The sequence below is a fragment of the Pyrus communis genome, chromosome 2, assembly GCF_963583255.1.
Source record: "Pyrus communis chromosome 2, drPyrComm1.1, whole genome shotgun sequence".
Taxonomy (NCBI): domain Eukaryota; kingdom Viridiplantae; phylum Streptophyta; class Magnoliopsida; order Rosales; family Rosaceae; genus Pyrus; species Pyrus communis.
In genome coordinates, this window is record NC_084804.1 from 5526520 (window position 1) to 5550491 (window position 23972).

The 23972-nt window shown below is 36.9% G+C and overlaps 1 protein-coding gene across 1 annotated transcript; it reads left to right on the top strand.

The window, feature by feature from the left end:
* Positions 1 to 9371: 9371 nt before the first annotated feature.
* On the top strand, positions 9372 to 22480 carry LOC137725812 (ABC transporter C family member 2-like). Its single transcript, XM_068464607.1, has 28 exons — positions 9372 to 9549; positions 10214 to 10636; positions 11117 to 11295; positions 11462 to 11501; positions 11771 to 11927; positions 12105 to 12219; positions 12304 to 12384; positions 12460 to 12484; positions 12799 to 12855; positions 13325 to 13390; positions 13701 to 13775; positions 14533 to 14640; positions 14999 to 15133; positions 15811 to 15917; positions 16002 to 16095; positions 16389 to 16556; positions 16900 to 17040; positions 17290 to 17490; positions 17757 to 17855; positions 17964 to 18116; positions 18633 to 19048; positions 19225 to 19405; positions 19521 to 19844; positions 20008 to 20764; positions 20889 to 21010; positions 21137 to 21382; positions 21584 to 21996; positions 22119 to 22480. Exons 2-27 carry the CDS (start codon positions 10304 to 10306, stop codon positions 21752 to 21754), a joined length of 4551 nt encoding a protein of 1516 aa, XP_068320708.1. The 5' UTR covers positions 9372 to 9549; positions 10214 to 10303; the 3' UTR covers positions 21755 to 21996; positions 22119 to 22480.
* Positions 22481 to 23972: the final 1492 nt, after the last annotated feature.

Below are 23972 nucleotides of genomic sequence, written 5' to 3' on the forward strand. Positions count from 1 at the left end.
TGAAAATCAGCTCAAACAAGGAAGGAATCATAATCACATCCAACCATAGATAATTTCGAGATAATTCCAAGGTATTATTTAATAACTAATACATTTTAGATTATTCTTTCATCATCCATCCTACTGATGACCCATCTTGACTAATGGAATGCCACCACGTGTAGGCAAAAGTGGACACCATAGGTCGGCCACCTCCTTATAAGTACTCCATCTTCACCAACTTCTGGTAATTTTTGTTATTTCTTGGCTTTTGTTTTTTCTTGTTTGTTTTCTAAGAAGGGAAACCATAAGAAGGGAAACCATAAATAATGCTATAAGTTCATGGCGTTTGTTATTTCTTGTTTATTTTCCAACCAAGAGACATTGCCAAACCATTTATCACAAAGGGGAAAGAAAAAGGAACACATGGGATAACCCTCTCCCAATAGGACTTTTTATTGAAGATGAGATAGAAAACACATATTTTGTGAACTCTTTAGGAACCCCAAGTGTAGCAACGCTCTTTTGTAGTCCCGCTCTTGCTGGTTCTCATGCACAGGCGTTGTTGTTTTATGCTTCAAGGACAATAATTTCGTCATAAATTCCAATCTCTAGATTGTTCATATATTAGGAACCACGGATGTGTAACATTGTTCCATTTAAATTCAAACTAATGTGGTGGAACTTCAAAAAATGATAGATCCATAGTGAAATTATAGAATCCGTTATAAGGCACGACATGAACACCAAGATCTTCTATGGATTTGCAATGAACAGTGAGGTTGAGACCTGCACCCAAATCATTTGTCAGTTTAACGTCAATATGCATTGCATCACATCTAGTAGTGCTGCTGACAATTACAAGAAATGTCAGAACCAAGAGATATGCATTATGTCGTATGAGTGAAGAAGAAGAAGAAGCCATTTGCTTGTTTATGAATTCTTTTAGGTGCGTTTAACGTGCACATTTCTTATCTATAATGATGCGGGAGGCAGACCTTGAAGAAAACAATTTGAAGACCACTATAATGCATTGGAATAATAAGGTTGTCTATTTTAATGACATATGAACTTGTTAAGTCATTTTTAGAGAGTTTCTTAGGAAGTTGTAGTATATTTATGTTCCTTTATCTTGAGTTCCTTTAAATATTGATGTATCAGAAGCCTTTGGGGCTAGACTTGAATGAATTAAAATATTATATGCTTTGTGCATTTGAAGTGAGTTGTTTCTCCTTCTAAAATCAAGCATTTGGCTTGGTCGTGTGAGTGAATCCACGATTAGCGACGTGAGCAAGCTCCGTTGCCCCTGGTTGAGCGAATCCCAGGTTATCTATTCCACTCTCCTCAATACCCTTGGTTGTGTCCTGCATCAATTGGCATCAGAGCGGGTTTTCAGATTTTTATCTGAAATCCTGGTGGTAGCGCTGCGCACATCATCTGTGTTCGTCCTCAAAACCAATTCAGTTCCCGTGCCTTTTATCTAGAGAGTCATATATCACTGGAAAGCTGTGGAAGTCTAGTTTCCAACGCAACAAACTGTGCATCAAACCGAATTTTGTGTGTGTAGATATCGGCAAAACACCACAGAGCATCGGTGCTGTCGCGAAAACAAAATCAGTTCTCTTGCGGGTCAGTTTTCGATTTGGTTAAGCATTTCTTGACCTTCATGCCATATATCATTTGAAAGCCCTTCCAGTCTAGTTTCTAAATTCTCAAGCGATTCCTCAATCCGTTATTTCTACAAAACAATATCTTCAATTTACTAAAGCATGTTGCTGCCTCCAGTAAATGAGGTTGGATGGATTCTAGAAACGGCTGTCTTTGATTTTTCAGGTGATGATTTTCCATATCTCAATCTTTCTCCAAATTTTGATCATTGTCCAGATGGTTCATGTGAGATTTGTTGTGCATGTAATGAGGTTGAAAAACGTTTTAACATGGAGTTTGGCACGAAAGGGGAACATACAGAAAGCAGTGATGTTGCCAATAACTTTGCCAAATGGGATTCCGCCCCGGTTTATGATCAGTATGAAGGCGATGAAGATGTGGTTGAAGAGTTCCATGAACAACTATATAATGGAGTACAAGCTCTTAATATCCGTAGCATTCATGATCCTATTTGGGACAATTTCGTTGCTCAAGATACGAGAGGAGAGCTCTTTGATAGAAGAACTTTTCAACAAGATTTGAATTATCTTGGCTCATTTGAAATAGTGATTTGGAAGCACTATTCCAAGGTGATTATTTTCAAGAAGAAAAGATTAATTTGTGCATGGTCTATAGGAACTTGGAAAATTTTGGTGATAAATCGGGTATTGTGGAACATCTTGGTTGGACATCCAAAAGATCGAGGAAAAAAAAAAAAAAAAAGAGGTCAATTGAAACTCAAGGACAAGTTTTTTCAAGGAAAGGAGAATGATGCCGGAGGCAGACCTTGAAGAAAACAATTTGAAGACCACTATAATGCATTGGAATAATAAGGCTGTGTATTTTAATGACATAGGAACTTGTTAAGTCATTTTTAGAGAGTTTCTTAGGAAGTTGTAGTATATTTATGTTCCTTTATCTTGAGTTCCTTTAAATATTGATGTATCAAAAGCTTTTGGGGCTAGACTTGAATGAATTAAAATATTATTTGCTTTATGCATTTGAAGTGAGTTGTTTGTCCTTCTAAAATCAAGCATTTGGCTTGGTCGTGTCAGTGAATCCACAATTAACGACATGAGCAAGCTCCGTTGCCCCTGGTTGAGCGAATCCCAAGTTATCTATTCCACTCTTCTCGATACCCTTGGTTCTGTCCTGCATCATATAATGCATATTTACTCCATTCATGGAAAACATTCATTCCTCTATAACCGTTTTGTGGAAAAACACAAATATTATTATTATACTACAAAAGGTAGTATTATCATCTCATTCAGATTCAATCAAAACTAGAGAAAATTTTCAAAATAAATCTAAAGTTCAAAATCTACAAGGGGTTATGGAAAATTTCTATAATGAATCAGTAAATATCGTCAATATCATTGTTTTCCTATATGTTGCCTATATAGGGTGAGGTTTGCATTTCAAACTCACTTTTCAAATTGATTCTCAATTTTTTAAACATTTAGAAGAAATCATTGACAATTTCATGAATATTTTAAACACCGACCATAAAAGATGGGAGGGCTTAATTACATTACTAATAAAGATGGATTATATACTAAACATGAATCAAAACGGTTGATTTGTTCATTGTATATGATAGATGACTAAACTGTCTATAAATGATAATCAAAACAATATGCTCTGCCCTCAACTGATGAGAGATTTTTATTGTGTTGGGAACATTAAACGGTAGACCAAATGTAATAATACAATTAGTTAAAAACTTAAAAAAAAAATTCTAACCAATTGTATTATGGCGTTTGGTATACCACGCTATGTTTTGGTCCACAAAAATTTGTCCAACGGACGGTAGCTAAAACCACCGTATGAAGCTTTAGTTATAAACTACATAGTCCTATAGTCAAGCTGCATGCGAGAAGCTTCAGTCCCCATCATCTTAATGCGTCACAGCATATGCAATTTCAAGTGGGGATCAGTGAAAGAATTTTAGTTTTGCATCAGAGAACATTTTTTTTATTGATATTTAACTGTTTGATTATGTTTCCAGGCTTCGATCTCTAGCATGAGCAACAAAAGGAAGGAAGAAGAAGTGAATGGATGCCTGATTGAGGATTGGTACCCCTAGATTTCTATGTCTGTCAAGAAACGGATTCATGAACTTCCATAATCCATTGTTCAATATCTTCTTGATGATTCGGGGCCCTTTGTTCTTCCTGCTTCCATCTCAAATGAAGATGCCTTACAGGAGTTCATAATAATCCAGAGGAGGAAGATGATTATCAGGTTTCAGGAGGATCTGGTTGTGAGTCAGTGAAGCGTCGGTTTCCCCCTTCTTGCTAACTTGAGTTGGAGACGGAGGCATCAGTCCAATCCAATCCATAGGATCCCGCAGCTCGAAACCATTATTAAATTACAAATTAGACCGGTCCCCCCGTAATCTGGTATAAAAATCCAACTAGGCAGTACGACATTTAAGTTTAGGAGACTTAAACGAAAAACTCATGTTACTATTTATTTTAACGAAAAATCATATTTTTACACTAAAAAGTCAATCTGGTACTATTCACTTTACCGTGTATTTTATCCTTATCGTTAAAATTAAAAGTTTTTAAATCATTTTCATTAATTTTCCTTTAAGTGTTTAACCGGTGTGGTGGTATAGTTTTAGGATGTCCGGAACGATGTAGAGCAGCAACACAATTTTATCTATTTATTTTGTTTTTATTTAATAATTTTTAGTAATTGTCTTGGAATTTGGTTTGATTTCTCTTTATACGAGAGTTTGCTAATTTGGGCACCCTCTGTAGGAGAGTGTTGCTTGATTTCAATATTCATTTTGGTGTGCCACAAGTTTTGGATCTATGTGTGAAGAGCGGAACTGTTTGATTTTCTAGATTTACTTCATTTGATGATATAGGATTGTGGAGGTGATTATGCGATCTACTCATCCATGTCCTAATTTATGATTTGAGATTTTGTTCTCACATGATCTTCGTGTAACACGAAATTTAACTATTTTATTGATTTGTGTAATCTTCTAATTCCGGAAGATCTTGGACGAGTGCTTAAAGTTAACTCATTATTTTGTAATTAGTGATATTTGTTGATATATTTTTAAATTTAGTTTGTAAAGATCCTTTTCGATCCGAGAAGGTCGTATAAATGCAGCGGTTTTACTCTTGCAGTTTTGCTTCTGGGTTTTTGAGTACGGGACAAGTCTCTGAGGTATTTACTGCTTTTGAAATCTGAAAAATTATGAATTTTGTATTTCTGAGTTAGTTTTTTTTTTTTTTTTTTTTTTTTGAAGTAATAAAAGCTTTTATACGTTAATTTATTTTTTTTGCTGAAGAATTTTAGTTTTCTAGCTTGAGTCTCTGCTCTGTTTGGTAACTGAGAAAACGTACACTACCAGAGTAAATATTGACTTTCTTTAACTGGAGTGAGGTTCTAGAAAGTTTGAAGTTATATGGAAAGCTTGAACTTTTTTTTTTGGATTATTGGAAGGCTCGGAACTCTTGATCTCTCACACAACCACTTCTTGGGACAGATTCTTCAAAACTTTTCATCTTTAACATCTTTGTCCTACTTGAGCCTGTCTTAGATCAACTTGCTAGGAATAATTCCTTAGAAAAACCAACTTCAAATGCTCAATGATTCTTCCATTCATATGGTCAATCTATTGCTATGTAGTGTTTCTCTCTCAGCCAAGTGTATTGGAGATAACACTTTTACTACTGAGGATGCAAAAGACGAGAATGAAGATGGAAATGACTAGTTGTGGTGTAACAACCCGTCTCGGATTTTTTACGGAACGAAAGGGTAATTTTGTAATTTCATGTTGGGTTGGGATATTGGTTTAAAATATTGTTTTTAAGAGCCTTAATATGTGTGCCCAAGGGGCTCACCTTTGGTGTTTGTCCCCGGCCCATTCCCTTCTCTCTCTCTCTCTCTCTCTCTTCCTTCCCGTGAGTCTCACTCTCCTTCTCACTATATCTCTCTCACTCTCACTTTTCTCCCTTCTTTCTCGGCAAGCATCGAAGGGTGCCATGGGGGAAAGCACCAACTAAGAAACCACCCATTTCATCCTCTAGACTTCACAAGCTCGAACTCGAGCCCTATTATGTAGGAAAAACCGAGCTGTGATACTCTAACTCCAAGCTCCGACGAGAACAAAGTTCCCTGACGCGACTTCGAATGATTTTGTAACTTTTCCGATTTAGGTAAGCCTCAAAACACTCCAAATGCTTCTTTTTTCATCCCTATAGTTCTTTTCCAGTGAGGTGCTGGGACTTACGGACGTTGTTCGATCATATTCCGGCCATGACTGGCCATGAGGATGGTATATTTCAACTCCTTGCTTCACGGGCTTCATTTTGGTATTTTAGTTCACTTGTTTTGACTAAGTTTCAAGCTCCGTCAGAGCTCGAGATTTCTCCGGCCGATTTCTGGCCTTTTTCTTCCTTGGGTCTGGTGACCCACAAACCTTAGACCCAAAACCTTTTTACCCATCCCATTTGGGCAGCCCAATCCCTTAGCCTTTTAAACCAAATGACCTAATTAAATAACCGCGCTTTCAAGCCCAAAACCCTAGTCTAACCAAGCCTTTGTGTCGTGCACCTAGACCCAAGCCCGTCACCAACCTAGCCCGTTGAACCCAAACCCTTGACCCTTTGAAACCATGCCTTTGGGTCTAGGCCCCTTCGGCCCAAACCCACCAGCCTAACCCGGATAGAATATTCTTTAGAATATTTCGTCAGGGAATATTCTTAGTGTTGACTTTTTCGAAATTTACCCCAGGACCCTTCTTAAGGTAATTCGACGTTCTGTATCTGTTTTGCCAAATTCAATCATTTTAATAGAGTTTTATTAATTGGACCTTTTATGTGTTTAGGTGCAATTATTAGCGGTGATTCCATCATCCCTATTTCGTACAGCTCTACGACGACAGAGTATCTATAAGTGGATCCCTTCTAAAATGCATGTTTAATAATAGAAATGCATACATGAAAAACATGATTTAATGGTTACGTTTTATAGGATATTACGCTTACTGAGAATATTTTGGAATATCATATTTTATCGAACTCATGTTCTTTGTAGTATAGATGATGGATGACTTTATACTATGAATATGTTTTTGAGATATATGTATCTATGTTTGGAAAGACTATGTTCAATGATTTTATGCGTATCTAGTGGTCATGGTTTTGCCTACAGGCGAGGGAGATATATGGCTGGCAGGAGGTATATATTGATGGCTTCAGGGCGAGAGATACTGATATTGATATCACTAGCTAACCCACTATATACGAGATATGTTTCATGAAAGGTTTTATGGCATGCTAGGTTTTCAGAAAACCTATTACATTTTATGCTGTTAGTCTTCATAAAACTTTGGGGGTTAGTATGTTGAATAACTGTTTTATTATTATGTATATCAACTTGGTCCACTCATGTTTGTTTTGTGCCCCCTCAGGATTTAGAATCAAGGCGTACAATCCCAGTGTCAAGGTACTTCCAAATCGACATCTTCGAGTCTTCTTAGTGTAGGACCCATTCTCTTATTCATTCGATTTTATATTCTTCCCTTTAGTGTTCTAGATTAGTTGTATGCTCTGAACACGTTCTTCATTTGCATATTAATTATATTTAATTTATAACTCTTATTTATTTCTTGTTCTCATGCATTCTAATATGATTTCGTCACCTTCGGGTGTCGACCAACACATGCCTACCTTGGTGTTCGGAGAATATTAGGGTCGGACGTGTCATGTGGTTCTATGTAAGCGTGGTACTTGCTTTATATTAGGCTTTTGGGGGCATTTGTGGCACGTTGATCTTAAAGACATCGTGAAGACTTGTCTATTTTCAATTCTTTGACAACATCAAAGATAAGGTAACACTAGCAATTGCAAGTGCAAGGAAGAAACTCTAGGGACTTAACGAGGTTTTGTCACTACATTGGGTCTTAATGCATGAATCAATATGCATGACACGGATCACGACTCATCGAGCAGATGATCACAACAGCAGTGCAGTCTCACTGAAATCGTACGCTTTGTGAAGCATGCCAGCCCGGCCAAGCAGGTCAACCATACAACCATAATGCTCAAGCGTTGGCTCCATGCCGTACTCATCCCTTATGCTTTTGAAAATTCTTCAGCCATCTTCAACAAGGCCACCATGATTGCAAGCCATCAAAAGGCAATAACAACTTATTACAATATTTCTTGACGCATTTTCATGTTTTGAAAGTGTTGCATAACAACTTTATTATCAATAGGCAATAACATCAAATATCTCTCTCTATATAAATAACCATGTTATTATTTATCAACTGATTTCGTATCCGATTTCTTAACCAATTGTTCAAAAATTTTACAGCCGAAAATGTTCTATCACGTGGAATTGCTATATGAATCATATGTATTTTTTTCCAAAAAAATTGAGAGTGAGCATCTGCCCCCCGGGCCCCAACATGACTCAGTTCATGGTTCCCGTAATCTTGTAAAAAGTAAAAATAAGTTCAGATATACGTGATGGTTAAAAGTAAAAACAAGTTGATACTTTCCTAAAATGATTTTCTTTTATATAATTAGATTATACATAATAATCTGTCATTTTCAGGCTAAACACATTATTTTCTAAATTAATGTGATCAATATTTATTATTTTGTCGGAAATATTATTAGATTATTAAATTGTGCTCTGCTTCCCGTTTAAGTTACAGCAAGTTTACTCCTACAAAATATTGTTTACTTTTCTGCATTTATTTTCTCTCACATTTTCTCCAATTAGATTCTGGAGAATCATTTAAAAAGAATTATAGATATGCCGGTCATTATTAAAAAGAAGAATTGCCATAAAAAGATTCCTCCCGTGTCCCGACCATTCCTGACTATCATTGATAGAGATTTTACCGGTGCTGAAGGTAGCTTGCTTGCCAAGCCACCCACTTTCTGCCAATTTTATTTTTTTATTTAGTTAAAGAACCACCAATTTCTGTGTGTGTTTGTTTGATTGCTACCCACTCGAAAGGGTGGGGGCGTCTCTACTAATTCGAGAGGTTTAATGCGTGCTTAAAGTGATTTTATAAAAGTTGTGAATAGATTTCAACCAATCATGCCTCACTCGACCAAGTCTCCATCATCCATCAATTGCTTAAATTCTTTGCTTAGTCACTACCACGGCACCACCAATTTTTTTTTTACTACTGCAAAAACATGGATATTTAAATTTCAGTTTTAATTTTGACCTGTCATGCTTTTATTAATATTTACAAGCATTTACCTACATACTTTGTGTGTATGAACACATTTTTTTAGAAAATAAAAAGGAGAGGGAGAGAGAACTTGGGGGAGTGAGATGTTTTTTTTTTTTTTGTTTTAGTTTTTTTTTTTAATATTGAAGGTATTTTACACCTGTAGGTGAGACTTCAATAACAAACAGTAAAATTTAGACCTGTGAAATTACATTATTGCCTATCATTTTTTTTTTTTTTGTGTGATAGAAGACTAAATTGTCACTAAATTATCTTTTTACTCTCTTTTGATTGATAAATAGAATTTCATTAATTAATAGAGATAATAAAATTCCCAAAAAATTAGAATTTATTAGTGAAGATTTCAAAATAATAATCTACCACTAATATTAAACAAAGTAATTGACCCAAATCACTAAATAACTGACCCAAATTACAAGAAGTTACTTTTTCTATCAACATACAAAAACAATAATACCCCTCCTGACCTCCACCTTGTTATACACAGAAGAACAGAAGCCCAAATTTCCAGATTATTTCCAGAGTGTAGGAAAAACCAAATAATTATTGTCTTTTTGTCAATTTGCTTTTCAGATGAAGAAATTCTCGGTTTTCGATTCCTCCGCAGGAATTAGATACTATACCAACTCCACTCCAATGATTCCATCATTTCCACACAAAGAAAATGCACCAAAATGGTAATCAATCTTGTCCAGGAAAGTTGGGATTCTCTTCTTCTATTCTCTCGGCATCCAATCAAGAGCTTTAAATTATTTTATTTTCCCCAAAAATTTCACTTTTTTGATCCGAGAAGGTCGTATATATGCAGGCGGTTTTGCTTCTGGGTTTTTGAGTACAGGACAAGTCTCTGAGGTGTTTACTGCTTTTGAAATCTGAAAAATTATGAATTTGTAATTCTGAGTTTGTTTTTTTTTTTTTTAAGGTAATAAAAGCTTTTATACGTTAATGTATTTTTTTTCCTGAAGAATTTTAGTTTTCTAGCTTGAGTCTCTGCTCTGTTTAATTACTGATAAAATGTACACTGCCAGAGTAGATAATGACTTTCTGTAACTGGAGTGAGGTTCTGGAAAGTCTGAAGTTATATGGAAAGCTGGAACATTTTTTTTGGGATTTTTGAGAACGACGGTGCTTAGATAGTAGAATGCTCGACTGTTTTTATTTTTTTCCATATTATTTCGAAGCATTGTATTTTCTCGTGGATAAAAAAGTATGAGGTAGTAAGGAAAGTATGCCATTCATCTGCAAAGTTGTAATTTTTACTGTTTTCTTTTACCCGTTAAGGAGATTTCACTGGTTCCTGGGTTTTTCTGTGGCTAAATTCAGTTTTATCATATAATGCAGGAGTAGCTCTCAGTGGGGACTGAGAGCTCGGAGTGGTGGATTGTGTGCTTTAAAAGTGAATAATTCTTGTGAAAAAAAGTGACCAAAAAGATGGGTTTTCAGCCTTTGGATTGGTATTGCCGCCCGGTGCCCGGTGGGGTCTGGACAAGAGCAGTGGAGAATGCTTTTGGTGCATACACGCCGTGCACGGTTGATTCTTTAGTTGTCTGCATTTCTCATTTGGTTGTTCTGGGCCTGTGCATTTATCGAATATGGCGGATCAAGAAGGATTTCAAAGTCCAGAGGTTCTGTTTGCAGTCCAAAGTTTACAATTACATGTTGGGGTTATTGGCTGCTTATTGCACTGCTGAGCCTGTGTTCCGGTTGTTCATGGGAATTTCAGTGCTGAATTTAGATGGGCAGACTGGCCTTGCACCATTTGAGGTTGGTTTGTTGTGTACTGTGAATTAATCGTTTAGCATTTAGCTACTCTATGTGGTGTTACCGTAGTTAGTACAGATAAAGTTCTTTTATGTAAAATTTACACATAAATGAAGCGAATTGAAGAAACCAATGTTTCCATTTATCAAATGTAGGGCAATTAGGTAGTCCTCACCCTTTAAGTGACAAAAGAATCCAAGTTTAACAAACTAAGAACTGTGATTTCTAAGGAGATATCAAGTTTAACAAACTAAGAACCGTGATTAATGTAAATGCAATGAAATTAGGGATTTTACACTTAAAACCCAGTTGCTTTAGACCATTGGCTTAGCATTTTTCACATGTGAGTGTCATTAACCTGCTCATATTATTTTTCTGGGTAAGAAACAAACTTTCATTGAAGGGAAAACAGAGTACAAAAACAAATTATCAGTAAGCTTACACTCATGTGCTTAATATTTTAATTTCATCTTTTCTCGGCAGGTATTTTGTCTGATATTAGAGGCTCTTACTTGGTGCTCTATGCTGGTCATGATTGGTGTGGAATCTAAGATCTATATCCGTGAGGTCCGATGGTTTGTAAGGTTTGCGGTAATTTATACTTTAGTGGGGGATTCCGTGATGCTGAATTTTGTTCTTTCACTGAGGGAGTTATACGACAGGTTTGTGTGTGACTGTTTACCTAAATTGGTTCCTTCCTTACCAAAAGATGATATCACTGCTTATAGTTTTAAGGTTTTTGTTTGGTTTTATATTACTCCGCTAGTACATTATCCAGGCTTGTGGTTGTGCAAGACAATTTACAATCTTCCTGTGTAACCGTTGCAGTTTTGTACTATATTTGTACATCAGTGAAGTTGCTGCTCAGGTTTGTTGGCTTGTTTTTCTTTTTTGACGTTAATTTTCACTGGTTATGCTTTTGTTTCCTCTTTCTGTCCTACTGTTTTTTTAAATGTCGCAATGTTTGAGGTTTCTTCTTAAAAGTAGTGTAAATAGTGTTTGAGCAAGTCTAATTTCTCTAATCCTCCAGCACTGCCTTGTAAAAAGCTACTATTTACCGATCCATCTTAGAACCATCATAGAATTGCTGCATATCTAATGTCATTGTTTTTTATATGTATTTTCACTCTGATGTAGGGTTTGTTTGGAATACTGTTGCTTGTGTACGTTCCATGTGTGGTCGATTATCCTGGTTGTACTCCAATCCGTACTGAATCAATTGATGATGATGCATATGAAGAACTTCCTGGAGGAGAGCAAATATGTCCTGAGAGGCATGTGAACATATTGTCAAGTATGTATGTAATTTGATGTGATCCTAATTTCCCTAGCCCTGTATTTGTTATTTGCTTGCTAATTTTGCATGGTGCAAAGGCAAAGGAATAGATTGTTAGTAATATTCTGAAGACTGCACCGAACCCTCTTTCCATGGCTGATTTCTCAACTCATATCTTGGTTGCGTTTTATCCAGGATTGCTGTTTTCATGGGTGAATCCCCTTATGAAGCTAGGATATCAAAGACCCATTACAGAGAAAGATGTCTGGAAATTGGATACTTGGGATCGTACTGAAACACTGAACAATAAGTGTGTGCTTGTTATTTTCAAATTGGTTTCTGCTTAAACTAGTACAATCATGGTTTGCTCATCATTCTTTTACTGGCTTTCTAGGTTCCAAACATGTTGGGCTGAGGAATGTCGAAAGCCTAAACCATGGCTTTTAAGAGCATTGAACTCTAGTCTTGGCGGAAGGTAATATTTTCCAGACTTTTCATGTGCAGTTCTATGTACATGCTTCTCATTCATATTTTGTTGTTCTGTTTATAGGTTTTGGTTTGGAGGCTTTTGGAAGGTAATTAGCTTGTTCTTCCGAATTTATTATGTTTGTTAATAGTCTGCAAAGTTTGATACAGATGTAATAGTACACAAAGGCCATTACACTTATTTTTCGCTAATTGGAATAGTGTATGTTTTTAACTTTTTAATCAACACTTACTGCTCTTCGTCATTGTTGTTTTACATTACATGCTGGTCACACTCTTCAGTGAGTTGTTGTAGAAATTAAGAGTTATTAGTTTCTTATTTGTTTCCTCAAAAGTTTTGCACGGTAAAATTGAACGCATTGTGTGCTATAACTTATTTTATTTTTTTGTTGACAACTTGTAGATCGGGAATGATCTTTCCCAGTTTGTGGGGCCGCTTATTTTGAATCATCTCTTACAGGTTTGTGTTTATACCCTTCCCTTTTCTATATTTTCATTCCCATGTCTGTCTCTGGTACTACTAGTTATTTTAATATACAAATCAGCAGGGATAATGATTTTGGTGATTGGGCCCATATGAGGGCTGTTTATGAATTTAACTTGTGCTAGTCAAGCATTCCTGGGTTCTGTGTATTTGCCATTTTGGCCATAAAATTGTTGAAACACGATAACTAAATAGAAATTTTGACTACGAAATAAAGAAAAGAAACAACGATGAGACTTCAATAACACAAAAGCTCTAGTCGCTGTAATGTCGGAATAGCTTTAACCTAACCTTCGCCAGGTATGTTAATTTTTAAAATTATGCTGCTGGTATGTCATAATTCCTGCATATCTCTGAATTCGGCATGTGTATCAGAGTCCTGTGAAATGATCCTTTATTGTAATTATCATAATTGTTCTCTCATTTATTCTAAAATTGTCTGCAGTCTATGCAACGAGGGGATCCAGCATGGATTGGTTACATCTATGCCTTCTCAATATTTGCTGGAGTGGTATGATATAAGTCCTTTGTTTTGTATTTACGTCATTTACTTTTGCCAATACATAGCTTGTTTTGCACAGCTACCCTTTAGTATCACATATATTTGCATACTCCTGCTGCTTTAACAATTTCAAGGGATGTTGCAGTTACCCTGCTTGGTGAATTGACAAAAATTGCTTACCTAATATAACCTGCTTTCCCTTTTCCTAAATTTCCTGTTTTTCCCTGAAAACCTTGCTCAATATCCACTAGCTGGTGTTTGAACCCTGGAACATATCTTGCACATTTATTTTTATTGGGAGGATGTGCCTTGATTTCAGGTTGGTGGGGTGTTATCTGAAGCTCAGTATTTTCAAAATGTCATGCGCGTTGGCTTCCGGCTACGGTCAACCCTGGTATTTTGTGTTACTCTTTCCAATCCCATTTTACTTGTATTAGGTTTTATTCTAATATTTGTTTGTATTTTACCATGTTTATAATATCATCAATGTCATTCTTTTCCCAAATTTATACTATTATTTAAGAGAACTTTGTTGAGGAATTTTGACAAAGTTCCATCTGTGCTCATTTATACATTAAAGGATAATAATATAGTTAGGGTAAATCATTAATGAACAGTCATTTCGAAACTGAAGATATAGGAAAAATGCTCCAACGTTTTTTCTCCCACAACTCTCCCTCCCCAGTATAACTCTTGTTTCACATGCATGGCAGCAACCAACGCAAGTCTATCAGTTTGTGAGTCCCTTTACTTAGTCCTGGTCCCTGGGTGAATGAGGATTGGAACTTTACGGTAGATTCTTAGCTCAGGGATGTCTATAGATGTTTGGTTTTGATAGGCCAGGTTTTTGTTTAGAATCATGAAATACCAAACCCAAACTCAATTTTACTATGCTATTTAGTATTTACTGGGGGCTTGTGACATTTAGCTGGTTATTTATGAGTTCTTGAGAGAGTTAAGGTCTTGTTATTTTTCTAATATGTTTGGAGTGGAGATTCTTTTTAGCGTTTTATGTTTGGGGGTTAAATAGTAGTATGGTCTTCTATTCACTCTAATAATGTGTGGAAGTAGTGAACTCATAATTTTATGAAGAGTCTGGATATATCATTTTTTGAAGTATGATTCTAATTTCTACAGTTTTCTTCTTTTAGGTTGCTGCTGTATTTCGGAAATCCTTAAGGCTGACTCATGAAGCAAGGAAGAAGTTTGCCTCTGGGAAAATAACCAACTTGATGACAACTGATGCTGAAGCACTTCAGGCACGCACTCTGAACCGTTTTTGCATGTGTCCTAAAATTATCTTTTGAAAGTGAAAATTATTTTTTAATTAGAGATTACTATAACAATTTCCTGAAGTCAGACGATAGTAAAATCCCCGAATGTGCGATTGGAGCCACAATTCTCTGGACCGTTTAATCTCAGAACATAAGATGTTATTTTCTTTTTCTACTTATTGTCTACTCAAAATTCTTTTCAAACGAGATTTGGGTTTATGTCATTCTTGCCAAAATATATACAGGTGGTACCAAACAAATTGGAGTGTACTAATCATTTTGTGCTATTATTTGGGAAGTTGTTTAGGTTGGTTGGTTAATTTGTTTTTGTTTCCTTGCACAGAAAGTATCCCAATCTCTTCATATTTTGTGGTCAGCTCCATTTCGTATCGTTTTCTCCATGGTTCTTCTTTATCAGCAATTGGGGGTTGCTTCACTACTTGGTGCCCTCATGCTTGTTCTTTTGTTCCCCCTACAGGTAACATAGTTACTGCATTTGATTTTGCTTGTTTTCCAATAAAAGCTATGTTAATTTTGCTTTAGTGACTACATTACTATGACAATAGAGTAATTGTTTCAGGAGGTTAGAGTTAGTTGGGTCATTCCAAAGGGTTGTTTCGAGCTTCTAAGCACCAATTTTGAGGCTCTAGGAATTGGGAGGAAAGCTAAAGCTTTGTGGGGTTGTCTGGTGTCGGCAGTTTTTTGGAACATTTGGTTGGAGCGTAACAAAAGAATTTTTCAGGATTATACTGGTGTGGGGGTAGTAGATCTATGGGGAAGAGTAAGATACTGGGCAGCCCTCTGGGCTTCAGTTTCAAATGATTTTAAGAATTACTCTCTTTCTCACATACTGTGGGATATGTTAGCAGTTGTAAAGTGATTTTGGTTGAGGTTTTCCTACTTGTAATCAGATCCTCTTGAGAGATTTTCTTGTTCTGTTCTTGGTGGATTTCTTATCCACTTCTGTGTATTTCTCTTTTCTTTTTTAATAAACTGTTATAGTTTCTTCTCAAAATAAAACTATCACAATAGAGTGTGCCTGTCTGTACTGAGAAGTTAGTAACTACACCACAGTTTTATATTTGGACACCTTATACATGTTTAGGTCTCCTATCTATTTAATGTGTCCTGATCTTTGCGATTTACTTGGAACAGACATTTATGATAAGCAAAATGCAGAAATTGTCCAAGGAGGGGTTGCAGCGTACAGACAAGAGAATTGGTCTGATGAATGAAATTTTGGCTGCAATGGACACTGTGAAGTATGACTCAATTTTGGTGATATGCCTATATATGTTAGGGGGATTTATATGTACTGTTTTTCATTGTGTTTTCCAATGTCTCAGATGTTATGCATGGGAGAGTAGTTTCCAATCCAAGGTGCATAGTGTTCGAACTGATGAATTGTTCTGGTTTCGAAAAGCATCACTGCTGGGAGTGGTATGGCAATTTTTTTCTGAAATTTGCATTTTCTTACCATATCCACTCATTTGATGTAAATTTCTTATAATATCTCTTTTTTGGAAGGTTTTCAGTCCCATAAGAAAATCACTTCTGATTTCATATATTCATGACATGCCATCAAAGTGCTACAGTTGATTACTGAAGTAGGCATTTTGCATGATCTTGTTTCTATCATGATCATGTGCATATCCAAATTCTTTGAGATAGATGTTATGAACGTCAAATTTTTTTTCCTTTTATTTTGACTGACTCTTTCCCTTGTTTTGCAGTGCAATGGATTTATACTAAATAGCAGCCCAGTGGTAGTCACTGTGATTTCATTTGGATTGTTCACTTTTCTTGGGGGGGATCTTACACCTGCAAGGGCATTTACTTCACTTACTCTGTTTGCTGTGCTTCGGTTTCCCCTATTCATGCTTCCTAATATAATAACCCAGGTTCAACTTCTTTCCCGATACCCAAAAATGATAATATTTCCCTCAAACATTTATAGTGGTTCAAACTTTGGGTTATTCTTGAAGATGGTTTTTTTTTTTTTGGGTAATGTGATGTACATGCAAGAATATTTCAGTGTTTTGTATCCATGTTGGTTCTTTTCTGAAAACAGTTCTTGCCTATACTTTGAATAAGCAGTTTAACAATATGTTGGCCTCTTGAGCATTAAGTATTCTGTTTCAATTTCATGTAAATAATCAAAATAAAGTTCTTTGTCTGCCAACTTTGTGAACTTCTTGCATGTTTTCTTCTATTACAATTTCTAATGGTAGTTTATTTTTACAGGTGGTTAATGCTAATGTATCCTTAAAGCGCTTAGAGGAGCTACTTTTAGCTGAAGAGAGAGTTCTTCTGCCAAACCCTCCTCTTGATCCAGGACTGCCGGCCATCTCAATTAAGAATGGATACTTTTCTTGGGACTCAAAGGTCTAGTTGACAATGTTTCTTTTGTTCTCTGTGGCTGTTATGAATATTCTAAGCGTACAATTGATTCATTATTACCTATATGTGTTCATTATATAGTCAATTTGTTCTCTGTGGCTGTTACATCATATAAGTTTGTGTGTGTTATAGAAGGATTCCATATATAAGTAATCTAGTGCTTGAACAAGCTTAGAAGTGTTTTGCATTTTCTCTATTGAAAAAAACAAACCTGAAATATATGTTTTCCTTCAGGCAGAGAAGCCCACGCTGACAGATGTTAATTTGGATATCCCTGTTGGTAGCTTGGTAGCAATTGTTGGCAGTACTGGTGAAGGAAAGACGTCACTTATATCTGCAATGCTTGGGGAGCTTCCTCCTGTAGCAGAATCAAGTGTTGTAATGAGAGGAATGGTTGCTTATGTTCCGCAAGTTTCATGGATTTTTAATGCAACTGTAAGTTTTGAGCACCTCTTTTATGCATTTATATACATCTTTCTAACGTATGTGTTTGAATTTTTGTATTTATATACTGTTTCTGTGAATATGGAAAACCTTGTGATTGAAAATTGCTGGCACAAATAATACTTGTTCTTGTTATCAAGATAATTTAGTTGGAGACGGTGCCCCCTGGGACGTGGTTAAACCTTGAGTACTAAATTAATTACAATGCAATCTACTTGCTCGTGCAAATTGGTCACTTTCTGAATTTATGTTTTCAGGTACGTGACAACATTTTATTTGGATCTTACTTTGACTCCAGAAGATATGAGAAGACAATAGATGTGACTGCATTGAGGCATGACCTTGACTTATTGCCTGTGAGTGCTCTTAGAGTTCTATCGTGCTAGTTCTTATAGTACCTTTTGCAAACTTCCCATGTTACCTAGGAATTTGTAGGCCTAAATTTCTCGATTGTTTCACTGTAGGGTGGTGATCTGACTGAGATTGGTGAAAGAGGAGTGAATATTAGTGGTGGGCAGAAGCAAAGAGTCTCCATGGCTAGAGCTGTCTACTCCAACTCTGATGTATACATTTTTGATGATCCCTTGAGTGCTTTGGATGCTCAAGTTGCTCGACAGGTTACTGTTTTACATCCAACTTAAGTTATTCACTTCAGGAGTTCGGTTATCTGTTGCTTCTACATTCTAATTCTAAATATAAAATATAATCTCTGATCTGTTGTTTAGCATGTCCTTTGTCATCTCCACAAATGTGTTTTCGGTAAGCTTGCAGTATTTCAAATATTAGGTTGAATCTGTCTTCTTTGTCAGAGTTAATTGGACTTAATTGGACTTACCCACATAAGCATGCCTTTATTTAAGCATTTGTGTTAACAGATCATAATCACATATTAATTTTGACAAATTCGTATATAAGTCCAGTGGATTCTACTAGTATAGTTGTATCTTTCTTATATTTATGCTGTAAAGCTTATGGATATTTCCTTAACTCTGGTTTATCTTGTCGTTTGCATTTTCCTAATTCCATTATTTCTTTCTACAACACTTGCAAGCTCTATCTCTGGCTGCTGAAAGTTGGTTATTAATAATTCTTTTGTATATTAGTCATCAAACTTTTCTTATGTATCATTCCAGGTTTTTGATAAATGTATCAGGGGAGAACTGAGAGGGAAAACCAGGGTTCTTGTTACAAATCAGCTGCATTTCCTTTCACAAGTTGATAGAATCATCCTGGTCCATCAAGGTATGGTGAAGGAGGAGGGAACATTTGAGGAGCTTTCCAATAATGGCACACTGTTCAAAAGGCTAATGGAAAATGCGGGAAAGATGGAAGAATATGAAGAAGAAGAAGAAAAAGAAGATAGTGGTACCATTGATCAAAACAGTGAAATGATTAATCATGTTGGCTCTTCAAAACCTGTTGCCAATGGGGTGGTAAATGGTATGCCAAAAAATACAAGCCAAGCAAATAAACCAAAAGAAGGAAAATCTGTTCTTATCAAACAAGAAGAAAGGGAAACAAGCGTAGTAAGCTTGAAAGTTTTGGCGAGGTAAATCAGATTTTCAAGTATCCCCTTGAATTCCCCTTGTACTACGTTGAGACATCCCTTTATTCTTAAGAAACTTTGATCTCAGAGGGGCTAATACTATTTTCTGTTTACATTCGCACATTATTTAGCTAATCAATGCTTAGAAGTCTTTTAAATCTGCAATTTATCTTATCCAGGTATAAGGATGCGTTAGGAGGCTTGTGGGCGGTTATGATACTCTTTACATGCTATGTTTCATCTGAGGTTCTACGAGTTTCAAGTAGCACATGGTTGAGCCATTGGACTGATCAAGGCATGACAACGAATTATAACCCCGGTTTCTACAATATGATCTATGCACTTATATCATTTGGTCAGGTAAGAACACAGTTAAACATCAGTTGTTTTAAGTTAGGTGTTGTAATGTGTATCAACTATCTTGTGGAAGATTTTGCTTCGAATTGTACCGAGCAACTACATTTCTTGGTTTCAGGTTTTGGTGACACTGGCAAACTCTTATTGGTTGATTATTTCTGGTCTTTATGCTGCTAGGAGGTTGCATGAGGCCATGCTTAGCTCTATCTTAAAAGCTCCAATGGTCTTCTTCCAAACCAATCCCCTTGGACGGATCATAAATAGATTTGCAAGGGATCTTGGAGACATTGATCGTAATGTTGCTCCATTTGTGAATATGTTTCTTGGGCAAGCCTCTCAGCTCCTTTCTACCTTCATCCTGATAGGGATCGTGAGCACTATGTCCTTGTGGGCCATTATGCCCCTTCTCGTTTTGTTTTATGCAGCCTATCTCTATTATCAGGTACATGATTCTTACATGTTTGATATGCTTTTGGAGTCACCCTTAAGTCTTAACTCAAAGATACTAGGTGTCATGTACTTAGCCTGTTGTATTACCATGTTGGTCACTTTGGTATCGATTTCTTGCTGCACTTTGTATAATATTTTGTTTTCTCTTCGGGTAGAGCACGGCTCGTGAGTTAAAGCGCTTGGACTCCATCAGCAGATCCCCTGTTTATGCACAATTTGGTGAAGCACTGAATGGTCTAGCATCTATTCGCGCATATAAGGCTTATGATCGGATGGCAGACATTAATGGAAGATCTGTGGATACCAATATCAGATTTGCACTGTTGACCATAAGTGGAAACCGCTGGCTTGCAATCCGTTTGGAAACATTGGGAGGCCTCATGATATGGTTTACGGCTACCTTGGCTGTTATGAAGAATGGAAGGGCAGAGAACCAGCAAGAGTTTGCGTCCACTATGGGTCTACTTCTCAGTTATGCGCTTAATATTACAGATTTATTGACTGCTGTACTGAGACTTGCAAGTCAGGCTGAGAATAGCTTGAATGCTGTTGAGAGGGTTGGTACATACATAGAATTGCCTTCAGAAGCTCCAGCTGTAATTGAGAGCAACCGCCCCCCTCCAGCGTGGCCTTCATTTGGATGTATCAAGTTTGAGAATGTTGTTCTACGTTATAGACCTGAACTTCCCCCAGTTTTGCTTGAGTTGTCTTTCACAATTTCTCCTACTGACAAGGTCGGAATTGTTGGAAGGACTGGCGCTGGAAAGTCCAGCATGCTAAATGCTTTATTTCGGATTGTTGAATTAGAAAGAGGAAGAATTTTGATTGATGATTGTGATGTCGCTAAGTTTGGACTGTCAGATCTACGTAAAGTTCTTGGTATCATACCTCAGTCACCGGTTCTTTTTTCAGGTACATGCAAGCATGCCACGTTGACTTAGCAAGCTATAATATTAGTCAAGAGTAACAAGAAGTTATTCCCAACACCTAATAAAGTACATTTATTCTAATGATCCTATTTTTCTATTTTTCTTAGGAACTGTGAGGTTTAATCTCGATCCTTTTCAAGAACATAATGATGCTGACCTCTGGGAAGCTTTAGAGAGGGCACATTTGAAGGATGCCATCAGGAGGAATTCTTTGGGATTAGATGCTGAGGTAAATGCTCAACTTTGCTTTACTTGACGTGATTTCGGTCTCATTATATATAGGCTCTCCCTCATTTAGAGGTTACTTGATGTGATTCCGGTCTCATTATATTAACCTGACTTGTGACATGTCAAGGTCTCGGAGGCAGGAGATAATTTCAGTGTTGGACAGCGACAACTATTAAGTCTTTCTCGAGCACTGTTGCGAAGATCAAAAATACTTGTTCTTGATGAAGCAACTGCAGCTGTTGATATCAGAACTGATGCTCTTATTCAAAAAACTATTCGTGAAGAATTTAAATCATGTACAATGCTCATCATTGCTCATCGTCTGAATACCATTATTGACTGCGACCAAATCCTTCTGCTTGATGCTGGCCAGGTATGCTTCAGTTAGAATTCCTTAAGCTCATTCTTTATTTTCTTTTCTGCTGATGTCTGAGTGACAATGTGGAAAGATTATGGATTCTGTCTTATGGGATCCATATTGCAAAATTGAGTCAATTATACTTGAGCCTCGCAGCTTTTGGACTTAAAACGCTTTTAAGTGTTTTTGTTTTTGTTAATTTTTTTGTGCTTGCAGGTTCGAGAATTTGATACACCACAGCACCTGCTGTCTAATGAAGGAAGTGCTTTCTCCAAAATGGTCCAAAGTACAGGCTCAGCGAATGCTCAGTATTTACGAAGCTTGGTACTTGGAGCGGAAGGAGAAAACAGGTTGGTGAGAGAAGATAACAGACAAGTCAATGGATAGAAGAGATGGCTAGCCTCTTCTCGCTGGGCTGCAGCTGCTCAGTTTGCTGTAGCTGTAAGCCTCACTTCATCCCAGAATGGAAACTGAAGACGAGAACAGCATCCTCAAGAAGACGAAAGATGCAGTGATCACTCTCCGAGGAGTTCTGGAAGGGAAGCATGATAAAGAGATCGACGAGTCTCTTGATCAAAACCAGCTCTCTGGAGATGGGTGGTGGTCAGCTCTCTACAAAATGGTTGAAGGTACCGTGTGGCTCCATTTGATTACTCAACCCACATTATTTCCGCAATCAGAAGTAGATTCTGAATGTATGTTTTCATCTGTTTTCCAAAGCTGACATGATTTTAAACGTTCTTTACTTCAGGTCTTGCCGTGATGAGCAAGTTGGCTTGGAATCGGCTGCAGCAACCGGAAAATGGTTTTGAAGACGGAATTGACTGGGACCATTGCTGACATTTAGGAAAATTGTCTCCGGCTTAGTGAAGAAGTTTAGATGACTAATTGTTACTCGATTTTTACTACGATCTCTAATTTCGTTTTTTACCTTTATAGGGCGATATTGTTAACTAGTCTAATTTATGAGGAGGGAGGCTTTAACTTGGGTACAAGAGAGTTGGCACTGGCTTTTGTTTAACTAGCCTAATTAACGTCTGCATTTGAAGTGAATGTATTTTGAAAATGATTTTTCGAACATTTATTTTCTTTAATTATTTGATATTTATTCAACTTGAATGTCAAAAATAAACATGAGCGTTAGAAGAAATGGGGTGTGTGCGTGTATACAACACTTTTTATATCTTGTTCAGACGCACAAGTGGGTCAAGTCTCCAACTAATTCGTACTAAATTGCTTGCATATCTCTGTTTCTTTTATCACACGACATGTTATGTGATGAAGAGACAAAAATAAGCGCTACAACCAGTTACACTTAAGATTTTACCTTACGATAATACAGGTTCTTATCTATAATCGAGAATAAACCTTACTCGAGAACTTATTCTAAAAAATCTACAACACTTACCAAGTTACGTAGAGAAAAAGATGTATGACAGTGACAGCAGTTCGCTATGGCTCGTGAGGGGGATCAAATCAACAATGCGATGTCAACAGATGCTAATGCACTTCAGGTATGCTCTAAACGTAGATTGCAGCTTCCCTTGACATTTCTAGATGGCACGCATTGAAAGTAATCCTTCTCACGTTCATCTGAACAAATAATGTTGCGGATGTTATGCCTTGGGAGACAAGTTTCCAAAACCGAGTTCAAGGTATATATAAGAAATGATGAGCTGCCAAGGTTCCGTAAAGCGCAGTTACTGTCTTCTGTAAGGCACAACACATCATCCTGGAAGTCTTTTCTCCCTGATTTTTCAACACCACCTAAAGCACAATTGCGTCGATAGATTCAGTGGATAACACATTTTCCGCAGACTATCTCATTCGTAATCTTAGAGTTTCTCTGATCGACCAGCTGCCTCCGTTTTCCAGTTTAACAGTTTTATACTGAACAGCATCCCGGTTGTTGAGACACCAACATCATTCACTGTTCTCGGCGGCGAATTGACACCTGCAAGTGCATTTATACTGTTGGATAGTGGCCAAATTAGGCTAGGAAACAAAACAATATTGATGAGGGAACATCATGATGAGGATTATGTTTCCTTGTTTTGTGGCTTGTTTTGTGGCTTACTTTGCTCCTTGTTTTGTGGCTTTTTCAAAGCCATAATTATTTGGCTAGGTATTAAAAGGAACGGATGGAGGAAGGGAAATCATCCAAGGAAGAGATGTAAAGCATCCAAAGAGATGGTGAGAGCATTTGGCTCTACCATGGGTAAGGGTGAGAGAAATCAAGAGAGCTAGAGTGAAAGATCTCTTGTGAAATAACTCTTGGGGTAGAGTGAGACTCTTGGGAAAATTCTGTGAGTGGGTGTACAAGGGTTATGGGATTGGGTTATGTCGATTTAACTCATGTGTAACTTGTACTGTTTTTCTCATAGTGAAGAGCAAGATCTCTCCGAGGACGTAGGCAGGTTTTTGCCGAACCTCGTAAATTTCTCGGTGTCTTTATTTCTTGTATTTTATTTTGTTCAACTGTGTGTGATTTTGGTGAGGTTGTAATCTGAATCTCGGTTCCGCACTAACGAACGGGCCAAGGCACAACAATTGGTATCAGAGCATCGTTGGGGGCTTTGGTTCGTTGGAGGTCCAGATTTGTTGT

Excerpts from the sequence above, each read along its gene's own strand:
- LOC137725812 (XM_068464607.1), top strand. The coding sequence starts at position 10,304 with ATGGGTTTTCAGCCTTTGGATTGGTATTGCCGCCCGGTGCCCGGTGGG. Across the intron at positions 12,485-12,798 it reads GGTTTGGAGGCTTTTGGAAG|ATCGGGAATGATCTTTCCCA; the intron begins GTAATTAGCTTG and ends GACAACTTGTAG. Across the intron at positions 17,041-17,289 it reads ACTTTTCTTGGGACTCAAAG|GCAGAGAAGCCCACGCTGAC; the intron begins GTCTAGTTGACA and ends GTTTTCCTTCAG.